We start from the raw sequence: 15063 nt of genomic DNA on the forward strand, positions 1-15063 counted from the left end.
CGGTCAACTTTAGACCAAGGCCTAGTACTCCAACATCTTGTGGAAAAATACACCTCAAGAAAAGGAGGATCCCTCTACGCAGCTTTCATAGATTTTAAATCTGCCTTCGATTTAGTATCACGAGATAGGCTTTGGGGAAAACTAAGCGCCTCAAGCATAGACAGACGTCTACTGTGTCTTATCTGCAGTTTATACGAAAACACTCGGGTCCGGGTTTGGTGTGACCGGCAGGGCCATTTATCCAAGGAAATCCAAACCTCCCATGGTGTTAAACAAGGCTGCGTCCTTGCGCCTACTTTATTCAACTTCTACATTAACTCCTTAGCAGGAAACATGGAGAAAGAAAATGCCCACCCCCCTAAATTGGCTGGCACATTTGATAATTTTTTAAACTGCTGCTATATCTGAATTGTCTCTGTTGTGCCCGATTGCAATTCGGTGTATTCCTGTTGTGTTTTGTGATTTTCCTGATGTTGTGGGTGACCCAGAGCTGGTCTGTGACTGTAATAATAAAATTCAAATTCAAAGACCTGAGGTGCTAAAAGGTTTGGGCAGGAGGTTTACACCAGTGTTTCCCAACCGGTGTTCCGCGGCACACTAGTGTACCGCAAGACGTTGCCTGGTGTGCCGTGGGAGGGAGGCGGGCGAGTCGGGCGGCGAGAGGCGGGGTGGCGGCGGCGAGGATCCACGTCGAGCCGGGGGCGGCTCCGCGGTGGTGGTGCCGAGGTTTCTCTCTCCATTCTCCCCTCACACACACACACAGGATCAGCTGACAGGACCCGGCCAATGGGGCGGCGGCGGGGCAGCGCGCGCAAAAGGGAGGAGCGCGAGACAGCGGACGAGGAGGAGGCCGGCATGTCCGGGCAGCAGCAGCAACAACAGCAGCAGCAACTCCCGGCGACGGCTCCTCAAGCCCCGGGCAACCCTACTCCCTCACCGGCCTCGGCCGCCCTCCTGCTCCACCCGCCGCCGCCTCCCCCGCCGCCGGCCACCTCGGCCCCGCCGCCGCCCCCTCCTCCGCCCGCTATCGCCGCCACCACCACAACAGCCGCAGCCGCCTCAGCTGGGCCCATGCCTGCCGGGAGCGGCGGCGGCAGCAGCAGCAGCAGCGGCGCCCCGGCGCCCTTCCCTCCCGGCGTGACGCTGCGCGCTGACGTCACGGGGCTGTAATGGTGGTGTGCCTCAAGATTTTTTTCATCAAACAAGTGTGCCTTTGCCCAAAAAAGGTTGGGAAACACTGGTTTACACCATGCAAAAAGAAGCACTTTGAAGTATAAGTCACCTTTCGCTCTCTACACTGCACAGTGTTGCAGTGGCCGGGGGCTGGGAGGGTGGCTGCTTGTGCCACACAGGTGCATAGCTTTTGTCTTCGGGCAGAACGCCATGTCTGCACCCATAACCAGAGGTGCATCTCAGCATTGTGCCCAGGGCTGTAGGCTTCGCTGAGGCACCGATTGCTACTTTTCATCAAAAAAACTCCACGTTAGTCGTGCTGTTTGTTTGGGTTCCTGATGCAGCATGACAATTCGCAACAGGCCTCTGTGTCAGGGGTGGGGAAGCCGTTATTTCCCTTCCACAGGAAACATTTCCGTCTGTACATTTTTAACGTATGCAGTATTTGGTTGTCCTCCAGTAGGAGAGCCAGGCTCTCTTTAAAAATTATTATTTATCTTATTTATCACAAAGTATAAGGACAGGTGCCAAATAAAATAAAACTAAATTAGAAGGGGATATCTCAGACTAAACATACAGGAACACATTTCTGCTCCAAAACTCCAAAAACAAATATAAAAAAATAATACCAGAAGATTCCAAGTAACACAAATAGGTTTAAATTATCGTGTACCTTATTACTCCAGTACATTGTGAAAAGACTCCATTTCTCAATACTGTTGTCGACTCTCTCTGGCTCTCACCATGTATGCAAGCTTAACCATGCATACTTTGTCCCAGATGTTAGTTAGCCATTCTCTCATGGATGGCGTTCTCATTTCCCCCACAGTTTCGACAAATATTAATTCTGGCAGCAGTTAAGTGATGTTACATTAATTCCCTGTTCTCTGTTAGTACAGTTTACATAACATATCTAAATAGTAAAATTGGAGGAGCCCATGGGTAAAGTATACAGGCCCGCGGGTGGCGCTGTGGGTTAAACCACAGAGCCTAGGACTTGTCGATCAGAAGGTTGGCGGTTCAAATCCCTGCAATGGGGTAAGCTCCCGTTGCTCGGTCCCTGCTCCTGCCAACCTAGCAGTTTGAAAGCACATCAAAGTGCAAGTAGATAAATAGGTACTGCTCCGGCGGGAAGGTAAACGGCATTTCCGTGCACTGCTCTGGTTCGCCAGAAGCGGCTTAGTCATGCTGACCACATGACCTGAAAGCTGTACGCCGGCTCCCTTGGCCAATAAAGCGAGATGAGCGCCGCAACCCCAGAGTCATCTGCGACTGGATCTAATGGTCAGGGGTCCCTTTACCTTATGGGTAAAGTATAGCCCAAGCTATCGACCAGTGGGTCAACTCAGCCCCCTGCTAACCGTCTCCGTGTTGTGATGCTGTGGAAGAAATCCCCACCTCAAGTTAACAAAGAGATACTCAGACCCAGCTTCCTGCAATACCCGCCATCCAACTCTCTGCATAGCAAAACATGTTTCCTAAAGCAAAGCCCTCTGCTTGGCTGAGGACTTAAAACAAAAGGGACCTGGCCTCTTGTTCTCTGCAAAATGCCCAGCATACTGATGGCCTCCTATAAATAAGTAATACAGCCTTACTGAGCAGGAAGAGTATGGGTCGGGGCCAGGGGGACCAGGAAGCCAGAAAAAGGAGGCAAGCTGTCAAATTATCGCTGAAATGAAGGCGCCTATTGGATGCCAAACACGTTTCAGTGTGTCGTCTTTATCGGGAGCAAAGAGATTTCTATTCCACTTAGAGTGAGGGGTCATTTTGAAGCCAAAATGCTGTGGACAGCTTGAGCTTTCTAATAAACATCTCCGCAATCTTTTAGAAGTATAATCCACTTGAGTTCCTGTGACTGTCCTTTCGTTACCTACAATTGGGGGAACCTTCGCCCGATTTCTGCTGCAAAACAGAGCACATTTGAGCAATAAAGTTGTCTGCCGGCTTGTGGGCCTAGGTGCCTGTCTGAAATCTCCTGGTTCTGATCCCTCAGGCAGAAAACATTGTATTGCTGGAACTGGATATGCCTAGCCGGACGACCCGGGACTACGAGGGCCCAGCCATTGCCCCCAAAGTACAAGCGGCTCTCGAGGCTGCTTTGCAAGAAGAAGATGAGATACAAGTCGACGCTTCCACATTTGAGAGCACATCCAACAAGAAGTCAAAATCCAGGTGAGCTCTGGTCGTTGCAAGGAGAGCAGATACACACACACACACAATTCCGGAAGCCCATATCCTGGGTAGTCAAGTTCAGGCTGAATTTGTTAGCACTGGACCACTTAAACTGAGGGGATGGTTTCTGCACAGTGAGCAGTATTTGGTAGAGGTGAAGGGTTTTCTAAAATGTTTGAGAAAATGGGAGAGGCTTGGTATGCCCCTGCCCCCTTTTCTAGAAGCAGCCATAGAAGGAAAACTATTTGCAAGAACTGCTTGACTGTCAGCTGGAAACCTGGTTGTTTTCTTAAAACGGTGGTTCCCAAAGTGGGCAGTACTGCTCGCTGGGGAGCAGTGGGATTACTTGGGAGACGCTAAGAGGCAAGGGGTGGAAGGGGTTGGGGGTGGTGTAAATGACAATCAGACTCTGAAAAGTTGGTATGACAATATCAAGCTCATCACTTTTGTTGAATTAATGGAACTAAATGGTTTTCATTTGATTTTGAATAAATCAAGAAGAGAAGAGGAGGTTAAGGGGTGATATGATAGCCATGTTCAAATATATAAAAGGATGTCACATAGAGGAGGGAGAAAGGTTGTTTTCTGCTGCTCCAGAGAAGCGAACACGGAGCAATGGATCCAAACTACAAGAAAGAAGATTCCACCTAAACATTAGGAAGAACTTCCTGACAGTAAGAGCTGTTCGACAGTGGAATTTGCTGCCAAGGAGTGTGGTGGAGTCTCCTTCTTTGGAGGTCTTTAAGCAGAGGCTTGACAACCATACGTCAGGAGTGCTCTGATGGTGTTTCCTGCTTGGCAGGGGGTTGGACTCGATGGCCCTTGTGGTCTATTCCAACTCTATGATTCTATGTGCAGCAAATGGTTACTACTTTGAACTTTATTGTGCTCCTATCCTCCTTAGTGGGTTGTGAAAACTTCTGTTCCGAATGCTGCTTTTTTGTAGGGTGGGGGGCACAGGGGGTGAGTTTATGGAACCAAGGGGGAGGTGGCTCAATTTTGGGGAGGAGCCACTGTCTTAAACAGAACAGCCTGGCCATCCGAAAGCAACGTAGTCGGTAAGGTTTGGTAGTAATTAGCCAATTCTAAAGCAGATTGTCCCACGAGAAGCCAATAATTCATCATTCAGCTCTACGAAATGGCTTTCCTTTGTTTAGCCCCGTTTTGAGAAGCTCCTCTCTTGAACCGTCACACATTCTTCTGTTTTCCAGGCCTAAAACGGGAAGGAAATCGGGTGGCTCTTCGTCCAGTCCCTCTGGGTCTCAGCTCTACCCTCAGTCTCGTGGGCTGGTCCCCAAGTAAAACCAGTTCCCTGCTAAGGTGTGGCTGTGCAGCAGCTTTGCCTTCCGAGAGCTGAAGCAAGCAAAGGACCTTCGGAGGGGACTCTGTGGCCAGGCTCCAAAGCGATTCCCTTCGAGACGAAGCGATGGCCCCCTCTGCAGCTGAACTATTGTTGTTTTTTGTCCAGCCAGGCGTGTTCCAGGTGGGCTTCCGTCCTGCACGATGGAATTCCATGTCCCTCTGGCATTTGGTCTCCAAGGGGAAAGAGACTTTAGTTAGGAAATCAGAAATGCATGAGACTACATTAGTGTTAGATGCAACAAGAAGCCTGGAGGGGGGGTTGTCACCTTGCCATCTCCTGCTCCTCTTCCTCTTACAGTCTTCTTGCTGCACTTGGTTTGCCTGCCCTTGGGATGGAGCCCAAAGCCATCTCAGCAGGACCAGCACTCTGGGACTTGATGATGCTTAATAATCTAGTGAGGCTGAGAAGCGACCGCCCGTGGCAGAAGATCCATTTCCTTTCTTTCCATCGAAAGACTGGCACCATTGGAAGGGTTTTTGTTTTTTGGGGGGTGGGAAGGGGTACAGGTGGACGTACCTCCAACCCACGGAGGAGCCAAGAGCGAAATGCACCCACAGCTACTTAGACGTGTTTCCTTTTCGAAATGCAAGCGGAAGGAGGGCTTTGAAAACCTGCTCTCTCTCTCTCTCCTCTGGAACAGAAGCAATAGAAACTTAACAAATCCTTTGCCTGTTTACAAAGATTGGCAAGAGTTGTCCTAGGCGGAGCTCCTAGAGACTTAAGCCATGACCGGCAAGGTCCACTCTGTGCAACAGTCAGCGCTGTGCACCAGGTGCCAGCTCCGCATTTAGCACTCTTCCTCTGCTCACCATCCGATTTCTCCCAGTGCGCTCCACCAGGCACCTCTGCTTTGAGGGAATGCCGCGGCAGTTCCTTCATTGTCTTCCACTGTCCGCGTGGCCTTTGTGACTTCTGGAGGCGGGTTCTGCTTTCCGCCACAGAGGGGTGCAAGCCGAAGCGGTTCCTTGGCCGAGCTCCCTCCTGGCCGCTGCAGAACGTTCCTTTTGTGAGCAGAGGCTTGTTTCAGACCAGAGTCGCTGCTTCTCATCTTGTCCAAAGTGGTAGGATCTTTCAAAGTGTTCTGAGCCCCGAATCTTCTGTCGGATGGGAATGGGGTTTAAGGTTTGAGTTTGAGGGGAAGGCACCACTGCCCGTTCCAGTGGCGAGGCTTGTGCTAGAACAGTCCTGCTTCTTCAGAGTCTCTCCTTTCTCCTTGCCCCAGTTCCAGAGCTGCCCTGTGCAGTGTTTGGGGCACAAGTTGCTGCTGAATTGGGCCAGGTCAAAAGGCTGAAGAAGGTGCCCCCTCCGGGTATCGTTTTACGGTTCAGTTTGTACGTTTAAGATTGATGTATATTGAGAATTCAGTTGTTAATATTTTATTTTGGGGTTGCTGTTGACTGTTGTACTGTGAATATTCCCCACACCCCACCCCACCGGCTTCCTCTCTGAATGTTTTAACGGCCCTCCTCTCCCTAGACCCTGCTGTGGGTGCGAGTGTGCATGTAGGTATGTATGAGAACTTGCTTGGTTATAGTAATACTCTCAAATGCATATGGCCTTTGCCTTGTTGCCCTTATGTCAAACATTCTCTGAGCAGGCCTTTCCAGCTGCACTGACTCCATGGTTTCTCACCCACGCGAGCAAGGACAACCCAGACAGGCCATCCTACCAGCCCAGAGCTGCTCCAACAAGCCACATTGCTTTGGATTCTGGGCAGTACCTTTCTGGAATGAGGCCGGTTTTTCTGTTTTCAAAGTATGACTTCCGTGGAGTGGAGCTGTATGGCCCCTGGCTGTTGCGTTGGCCAGAGGGAACCTGCATCGCCTCCCTTTCACGGTGAGCTTGGCCGCTCTTGACAAAAATCCTCTTTTCTTGGCTCCTGCGCTATCAAAGTGCTCCCACCCCCATCCGGTTCATCTCTGTTCTTTTGATCTCCTCTGCTTTGTTATTTAAGAAAAGGATTGTACGGCTAAGATACTGAGGTGTGCTGGTTGTGAATCCAAAGAATTATTTAGGCAAAGGTACAGCGTCTGTGGGCTCTGCCATTGTATTGGGCTTCTGCTGGGAAACGTCCAGGGGGGAGAACCAGAGGGGGAATATCCTAGGGGATGCTTTGCGTGTAAGAATCAGGTAGGCAGGCCAGTGCCTCAAAGATTTCTCCAGGCTAGCTTGGAGAACCCCCTGGGTTAAGGATACGAAAGAGAGAAGAACGAGCAGAAGCAGATAGACCCCTCAGTGCTTTGTTTATAATGTGATTCATAACTCCTCTCCCCTCTTTCCTGACAAGGGGCTCTTCTCTTAAAACTGGCAGAATTATCCTGATACAGCTGATCTGCCTGTCTGAGGTCCAGCATGAAAGAGAAACCCATTAAGGCCTAGACGAGTGTAACCATGGGAGCTAGCTTGCAGTGTCTTTGTCTTTCCTTTGATCTGCATAATTGGATTAGCTTTTTCTCTCCCAAACATAATTCAGCAAAAGTAGCTCTTGAGGTCCAGGGCCCAAACCTTGAGGTCCACGACCATTGAAGCAGTTTCTTTAAAAGCTTTATGTGAAAATCTTGGGACACTGCTCAGAATTGTGCCAACCTTTCAGCTGGTAGGTGCGCCCTATGTGTCGCGGCCATCGCCAACGTGGTGCCCTTGAGGCTTGGACTACAACTCCCACCAGGCCCCAGCCAGCACAGCTGGGAGCTGGAGCTCAGGACTTCTGAGGGGCACCAGGTTGGCAAAGACTTTTCTAGGGAGAGTCTGTCCTGTTATCTGTAGACCTGGTCACAAGATGTTCAGAAAATCACTTTAAATAAATCTCCCTGCAAATTCGTTTCTGCTGTTTGTGGCATTAGGCAGTGTAACTGAGGTTGAAAAGTAAACCACAAATCTCACGAGTGCTGTTCTCGCACAGCCGACACACCAGAAAAGCTAATGCAAGAGCCATCCATGATCCTATGATACTGTAACACTGTCAGCTGGGTGGGTGCTCAGCACCTTTGTACTGTACGTTGGTGGCTCAGTTCTGAAAAGATGGGGTGTTTGTTGATTTAAATCTGTCCTTATTTGACCCCGCAGATCCAATCCACTGGGTAGGACTCCAGTGTGGCTGAAATGAATGAGAGCAGCACAGTGGTGCAAAGCCATTTATTTCAGTGGGTCTCACACAGGGACAGTACCCAGCGGAATGAACGTGAACTGGCGCAACTGTCTTCTGAGAAACTTCCCAAACCTTTGGAAATAGCTCGTACATAGTTCCTTTTCTGTCCATAGATCTTACAGCTTGTATCTGTTATCATCTCTCTTGTCTAGGAATGTAAAAGTGCTCCTAAAGATGTGTAATAAATAAATAAAAATTCAATTGGATTTATTGTATGTAAAATAATAATAAAGCCTCTTCCTTCCCCTCCTCATTGTTTTTAGTTACATTTTTTCATATGCTGTTTCACATTCACAGGTTTTCATCCTTTTGGAAAAGGTTTCATACATTGATAGGAAACTTGAGTCTTAGAATTTTATTAGATTTCTAAACTCATCCCATATTTTAAGCCCTTGATCCCAGTAGAGTTCCTGCTGTTCCCTTTTGCCCCCAGACTTTTTAACCAGTATGATTGTATCCGAATCTTTCCCCACCCACCTATACCTCCTCATTTCCCACCTGTTATTGAGGCTATTATTTCAGAAGGAGCAGGAGCTGATAGTTTTCAACCTCACCCTGTCCTTCCTCCAAGCTTGCTGTTTGAGGTAGGCAGGCACAAGGAAAGAGGCAGTGCTCTGCCATTTAATCCCAGTTCCTGAACGTGTGTGTGTGTGGTGGTCAAAGTGTCAGAAACATTACTTGGTTCCCACAACCTCTTTCGCTGGGCATATTTAAGCAGAGGCTACCTGCCAGAGGTGCTGGACCTCTCTGAAGCATTCTGAAATGCAGGTATTAATACTACGCAGCTCGAAACAATAGGATGAATAAAAACGGGCTCCTCTCGGAATAAAAATTATCCAGACCGAAAAGTATGGTTCCAAAAAACAGAACTTTACTAACAGAACTTTCTTCAAAACAGACAACAATAACGAAACATTCAAACAGTTGCATAAAAGCATGTGCTTCTCAAAGATGTTGCTTTTCTTTCCCAGTTTTTAACACTGCTTGGGAGCTGTGGTAGACGTAACGTCCTCTATGTTGCGCAAGGGTGACAGGAGTTCTCCTGCTCATCATGACATTGCTGCTTCCTGGCTCTGGGGTAGGTCAGAGGAGGAGAAGAGGAAAGAGTGAGTGACCTTGCAAGATTACCTTTTCTCTAAACTGAGAAGACCCAGAGATTACAACCTTTCTCCATAGGGGAGGCGTTCCATCCCGTGGATCAATTCAGTTGCTCTTTCCTGAACCTTTTCCCAACCCCGCAACATCCTTTGAGGTGAGGCCACCGGAATGGTGCATGGTATTATTCTAAACGCAATTGCACTATAGATAGGAAAAATTCTCCAAAACCTCACCTTCAACTCTGAGCCTGGCTCTGGCCGGGAAGGGCGGGGTATAAATAAAATTATTATTATTATTATTATTATTATTATTATTATTATTATTATTATTATTATTTTAAAGGAGAGGGTGGGAGGTGCTTCAGAGAGCAATTTACTAACCCATTTCCTGCAGTGCCTTAAATTTCTCTCCCCCCTCTACTCCAAACCAAATCGTCATTATTTTTGCATGGTAATAGCACAAATTTTATGGCCTACTCACATCTGGGTCTGTGGTGGTCGAGCTTGCCTCTGCAATGTGTGTGGGGTGTGTGTGTGACACGGTTGCCCTTGACTACTAGCCCCTGCTCAACCCCCCACCATACTGGAATCTCAGCTAAAGCTTCTACGACAGACAGCCGTCCAATAGGACAAGAATTAGTCTGTCTTGTCACTCATGAGGCTGCTGCACTTAAGTTTTTCTATACAGTAAGAACTGAACAGGAACTTCATGAACTTAAGAATAAGCTGCCCACACATCAGCAAAAGACCAGGGCACTTGCATAGATACCTGATCATCAGCAAACGCAACAAAGGCAAAGCCTCCGAAGGGTTATTAAATGAAGACATCAGTGACTTCTCCAAACCAGCAAATAAGCTCACAAGTATCATTTGCATTCATGTCTTTGGTGCAACCCCGAACACACAGCTTCCTCGGATTTGAAAATTCCTCTGAAGTTGGCTGGTGCCAATGCAGAACAAAAGATTATTATTATTTATTGATTTTTTTTATATTACATTTTTTTAAAGCAATTTAAAAGAAGCAGTACCCTCTTGCTAGGCAGCAGCAGTCCTTATGAAGCCTGTCAGGCCCCGCCCTGGGCCAGGTGGAGAGAGGCAGGAGCAGGGCCCTCAGACTCTCAGCAGGGTGGTCCTTGCTGGGAAGTGCAGCAGCAGTCCTTAGATTTTAATTAATACAAATGTTTTTGTCTAGCTGTTTTAATAACCAACATACTGCATGCAGAGTTGTGTACACACATATCTGCTCTCTTGCACAGAAGCCCTTCTGCTATGAACACTTCACACATTTCCGTGTGCCTGTGCAGTAAAGCCACCGGGAACAGAACTTACGTCAAGCTTAGAAGACACTCCTTTTTTGAGAAATGGAGAGAAAAAGAACAACCATCTCTGGATTCATCTGTGCTTCTGAGCAAACACCGTGAGAGATTAACATGACACTTCGGCTTAAATCGCAAGGAAGCTTCCTTGAGGTTCTATTTCAGAAGTTGGGATCGAATGTGGCGCTCCAAGCCTCTCTACCATGACTTTCATCTGTGCTTCGTAGTCGGCAAATCTCACCAGTCCGATCCGCTTCGACTGGCTGGATCTGCAATCAGTCATCACCTAGGGTCAGGAGCAGAGATGAGATGGCTGTAACAACAATGGCATTGCACTACCAATTACGTACCAATTCTACCCAGCTATTTCATGGGTTGAATTTCAAAATGAAGTAGTGCGAAAAATAATGTTTGATGATTTTCAGCGGGAGGTTTCACCCTGCTTTCATCATCTTCCCTTGCTAACAACTGCAGCCTAGAGACCAGGCTCCTCTGTCCCTCAACAGCCATTCTGTCTGGCTGCAGCAGAGGGAGAGAATGGAGAGAGGGACACTCCATGAATTCTGCCGAGAAACCAGCCATGTACCGTAACTTTCAGGGTTCTCTCTCTCTCGACTCAGATTTAGACAAACAACCCCAGCTACCAGCATGAAAAGGTCAGAACTCTTCCTTTTTTTACCACAATGACTTCAACTGACCAAACGCAATACCGAAAAGGACTAAGACCACAAACTGAACTGAATTCTGAAACAGATGCGGTTGCTCAGTCCCAGTCCCTTGCTTCAGTGGCCCTCAAGGAAAGACTTGTTTCCATTATGAGTTAAGTGAACCACAGCCACTTAGTCCCAGCGCCAAGGAAGACAAAAGTCCGAGGGCAGCAAATGGTATCTCAACAATCCTGTTCCCAAAAAGAAATTTCTGTTCCCGATACCAGGCTCGGATACCATTTTTTATGGTTATTTATTTTTGGGTAACTTCAACAGTTCTTGCAGAGGGTGAAGCAATATCTCTTAAGAACCACAACAAACAGCAGTTACATTTTGATGCTTTGGCCAGTCATGGCTCATGGAAGGGTAGTTACGCCAGATACCTGGACTCTTGAGAACTGCTCCAAATCTGCTGAAGAACTCCTCCAGTTTGCGCTCGGATGTTTCCCATGCGAGCCCATAAACCACCAGGTCAGCGGTACCAAGACATTCTTGTTTCACATCCATTTCCTCTATTTTCCTCTTCTTGCCTAAAGATAGATGTGTCCGTCAAACACAGTCAGCACTTTTAAAAATAGCTAAACAAATATTCCCATTAGTTGCATTGAAAAAAATGAGTGAAGCAGATCATTCTAGAGCTACATGAAGCTCAATCCTAGGTTACTCATTGGGTTTAAGTTTTTCACTCTGAAGTACCAAATGGGGCCAATGTGTTCAAATGGGGCCAATTCCTTAATAACTGTTTAGGATTGCAGCCTTGAGGTGTATTTGCTTTGTTTGTTTGTTTGTTTGTTTGTTTGTTTGTTTGTTTACCAATTGCTCCCACGTGCATTTTGGGGGAAGTTTTATTTGAATCCTTTTCATCTTTAAAACTACTGTTAGGCGTGTCCCATATATTTAAAAGATGAAAAGAAACCATGTAATTCAGTTGATCGATGAGGGGGTCTGAAAATAAAAGATGCCAAATTGCCTAACAATTTGAGCAGCTTATAGGACTTTGGAAATCTTGGACAAACTAAAAGAAAATTGATTATCCATATATAGGTTTTCATAGTCAAAGAACCCATAATTCTTTTTTTTTTAAAAAGGCAATTACAGCACATAAAAGCAAGGACTGAGCCATTTCAGAGCACACGGGAAACTGAAGCTTCCCTGGCAGTACACAGCACAGAGAATACTTGCATCACCTTTGGGACGATCACAGAATCAGAGTTGGAAGGGACCTCTGAGGGTCATCTAGTCCAACCCCTGCAATGAAGGAACCTCAAGCAGCCGTGATGGATAGCCATGCAGCCCTCTCCCATAGGAGAGCATAAAGCAGCCAGTTAAATCATCTTCCTTCCATTTACCCCTATTAGGACACAAAAGCAATAGCCTCATGTCTGGGAAAGGGAAGGGAAGGCAGAAAAGAGGTACGGTTTGGCTTTAAGGGCATAGCAATCTGCTCTTTTACTCTTGAGCAAGAATTTCATGTCTGAGAGGCAGCTAGGCAGCATCTTACCCACCTTAACATGCGCAACACATGCACAGAAGTGGGGCAGGGCAAGATTCCCCCCCCCTCCAATTTGTTGTTGTTTAGTCGTTTAGTCGTGTCCGCCTCTTCGTGACCCCCTGGACCAGAGCACGCCAGGCACCTCTGTCCTCCACTACCTCCCGCAGTTTGGTCAAACTCATGCTGGTAACCTCAAAAACGCTATCCAACCATCTCGTCCTCTGTCGCCCCCTTCTCCTTGTGCCCTCCATCTTTCCCAGCATCAGTGTCTTCTCCAGGGAGTCTTCTCTTCTCATGAGGTGGCCAAAGTACTGGAGCCTCAGCTTCACGATCTGTCCTTCCAGTGAGCACTCAGGTCTGATTTCCTTCAGAATGGATGCGTTTGATCTTCTTGCAGTCCATGGGACTCTCAAGAGTCTTCTCCAGCACCATAATTCAAAAGCATCAATTCTTCGGCGATCAGCCTTCTTTATGGTCCAGCTCTCACTTCCATACATCACTACTGGGAAGACCATGGCTTTAACTATACGGACCTTTGTTGGCAAGGTGACATCTCTACTTCTCAAGATGCTGTCTAGGCCTGTCATTGCCCTTCTCCCAAGAAGCAGGCGTCTTTTAATTTCGTGGCTGCTGTCACCATCTGCAGTGATCATGGCGCCCAAGTAAGTAAAATCTCTCACTGCCTCCATTTCTTCCCCTTCTATTTGCCAGGAGGTGATGGGACCAGTGGCCATGATCTTCGTTTTTTGATGTTGAGCTTCAGACCATATTTTGCGCTCTCCTCTTTCACCCTCATTAAAAGGTTCTTTAATTCCTCCTCACTTTCTGCCATCAAGGTTGTGTCATCTGCATATCTGAGGTTGTTGATATTTCTTCCGGCAATCTTAATTCCAGTTTGGGATTCATCCAGCCCAGCCTTTCGCATGATGTATTCTGCATATAAATTAAATAAGCAGGGAGACAAAATACAGCCTTGTCGTACTCCTTTCCCAATTTTGAACCAATCAGTTGTTCCATATCCAGTTCTAACCGTAGCTTCTTGTCCCACATAGAGATTTCTCAGGAGACAGATGAGGTGATCAGGCACTCCCATTTCTTTAAGAACTTGCCATAGTTTGCTGTGGTCGACACAGTCAAAGGCTTTTGCATAGTCAATGAAGCAGAAGTATATGTCTTTCTGGAACTCTCTAGCTTTCTCCATAATCCAGCGCATGTTTGCAATTTGGTCTCTGGTTCCTCTGCCTCTTCTAAATCCAGCTTGCACTTCTGGGAGTTCTCGATCCACATACTGCTTGAGCCTTCCTTGTAGAATTTTAAGCATAACCTTGCTAGCGTGTGAAATGAGTGCAATTGTGCGGTAGTTGGAGCATTCTTTGGCACTGCCCTTCTTTGGGATTGGGATGTAGACTGATCTTCTCCAATCTTCTGGCCACTGCTGAGTTTTCCAAATTTGCTGGCATATTGAGTGTAGCACCTTAACAGCATCATCTTTTAAAATTTTAAATAGTTCAGCTGGAATACCATCACTTCCACTGGCCTTGTTATTTGCAGTGCTTTCTAAGGCCCCCTCCAATACTCTGAAGTAAATAACCCCGTTGGTGTTTTTTGCAGCGTCTGAGGAGCTTGGTGCTTTGCAGGCTGTTGGGCAATTGGCTGTGGCTGCAGGGGGAGGGGGAGAGAGCTGAGGCAGAGACGGTTTTGCAGGGATTGTAACTGTTTTGTGCGGTGACATCTCTGCAAAACCGTATTTGCAAAACTGATCTTTGCCTCGGCTCTCCTGTGGAAAACTGTTACGATCCCTGCAAACATTTCATCACGCCCCCAATTTTTTAAATTAATTTTCCAAATTTATAACAAACATAAAAGAAAAACATTACAATCTAAAAAAGACAAACGAACAAACATATATCCTAACTGTTAAAATTCCAATTTAATTATCATTACTGGATGACTTCCTCGAGTCCCCCTAGCTGAGTTTCCATACAACTCATTGTAGCGGTTTTCCAATATCCCTGCAAACTTTTCAAACGATTTCTCGGTACACCCCCAGTCACACCCGTGCCCAACATACACGCATGCACGCTTCCGCATGATAAGCTTTGCAGGCTTCAGACTTCATCTAACAAGCTGATCTACATACAGTGCAAATGATTCTAAGAACCTGGGGGTGCAGAAAGGCCGCCCCTGGACCGGGAGGCTCCATAAGGACTTAGGAAAAGCTTGGCTACTGGATGAGGCCAAGTGAGGCCCCTTCCTCCTATCCTCGCAGCAAGGAGCCCCCCACAGATGCCCTTACCCACAAGCAGGATTCGAACGCAGGACCAGCCGCCCTCTCCCTTCCCTGGTTCCCAGCAAGGGGGAGTCCCACGCGTTGGCTGCCTGCGGTGCTACTTATCTCTCCAACCCCCCCATTTCTTTGTTTATTGCATTTATTATCCCACCTTCCCCCCCCCCATGATCACCTGGTTCTCTCCCTCCTCCACGTGTCATCCCAACAACCATCCTGCGAGGTAGGTTAGGTCGAGAGGCAGTGAAGGGCCCACGGCCACCCAGTGAGTCCCACGGCCGAGTGGGGATTCGAACCCAGGTCCTGAG

At 47.5% G+C, this 15063-nt stretch overlaps 1 protein-coding gene and 1 long non-coding RNA gene across 5 annotated transcripts in view; one reads left to right on the forward strand and one right to left on the reverse strand.

Moving 5' to 3' along the window:
• KIF3B (kinesin family member 3B) overlaps positions 1 to 8105 on the forward strand; it is a 30556-nt gene extending 22451 nt beyond the window's left edge. Inside the window, exons 8-9 of the mRNA XM_028735614.2 lie at positions 3167 to 3345; positions 4557 to 8105. Coding sequence (XP_028591447.1) covers positions 3167 to 3345; positions 4557 to 4647 — 270 coding nt within the window. The 3' untranslated portion in view covers positions 4648 to 8105. The remainder of the gene's footprint in view (positions 1 to 3166; positions 3346 to 4556) is intronic.
• A 600-nt stretch (positions 8106 to 8705) lies between these two features.
• LOC114599843 (uncharacterized) lies at positions 8706 to 15063 on the reverse strand. 4 transcript variants are annotated; one of them, XR_013393050.1, is made up of 6 exons: positions 14931 to 15063; positions 12164 to 12327; positions 11360 to 11506; positions 9982 to 10555; positions 9723 to 9893; positions 8706 to 8929 (listed from the first exon to the last, which is right to left on the reverse strand). It is a non-coding gene; the product is annotated as an uncharacterized LOC114599843 (long non-coding RNA). The 4 variants fall into 4 exon arrangements; XR_013393048.1 differs by lacking the exon at positions 12164 to 12327 and having other exon boundaries at positions 14931 to 15057; XR_003707381.2 differs by lacking the exons at positions 12164 to 12327; positions 14931 to 15063 and adding an exon at positions 14765 to 14876.

This window comes from Podarcis muralis, chromosome 5, assembly GCF_964188315.1.
Source record: "Podarcis muralis chromosome 5, rPodMur119.hap1.1, whole genome shotgun sequence".
NCBI lineage: Eukaryota > Metazoa > Chordata > Lepidosauria > Squamata > Lacertidae > Podarcis > Podarcis muralis.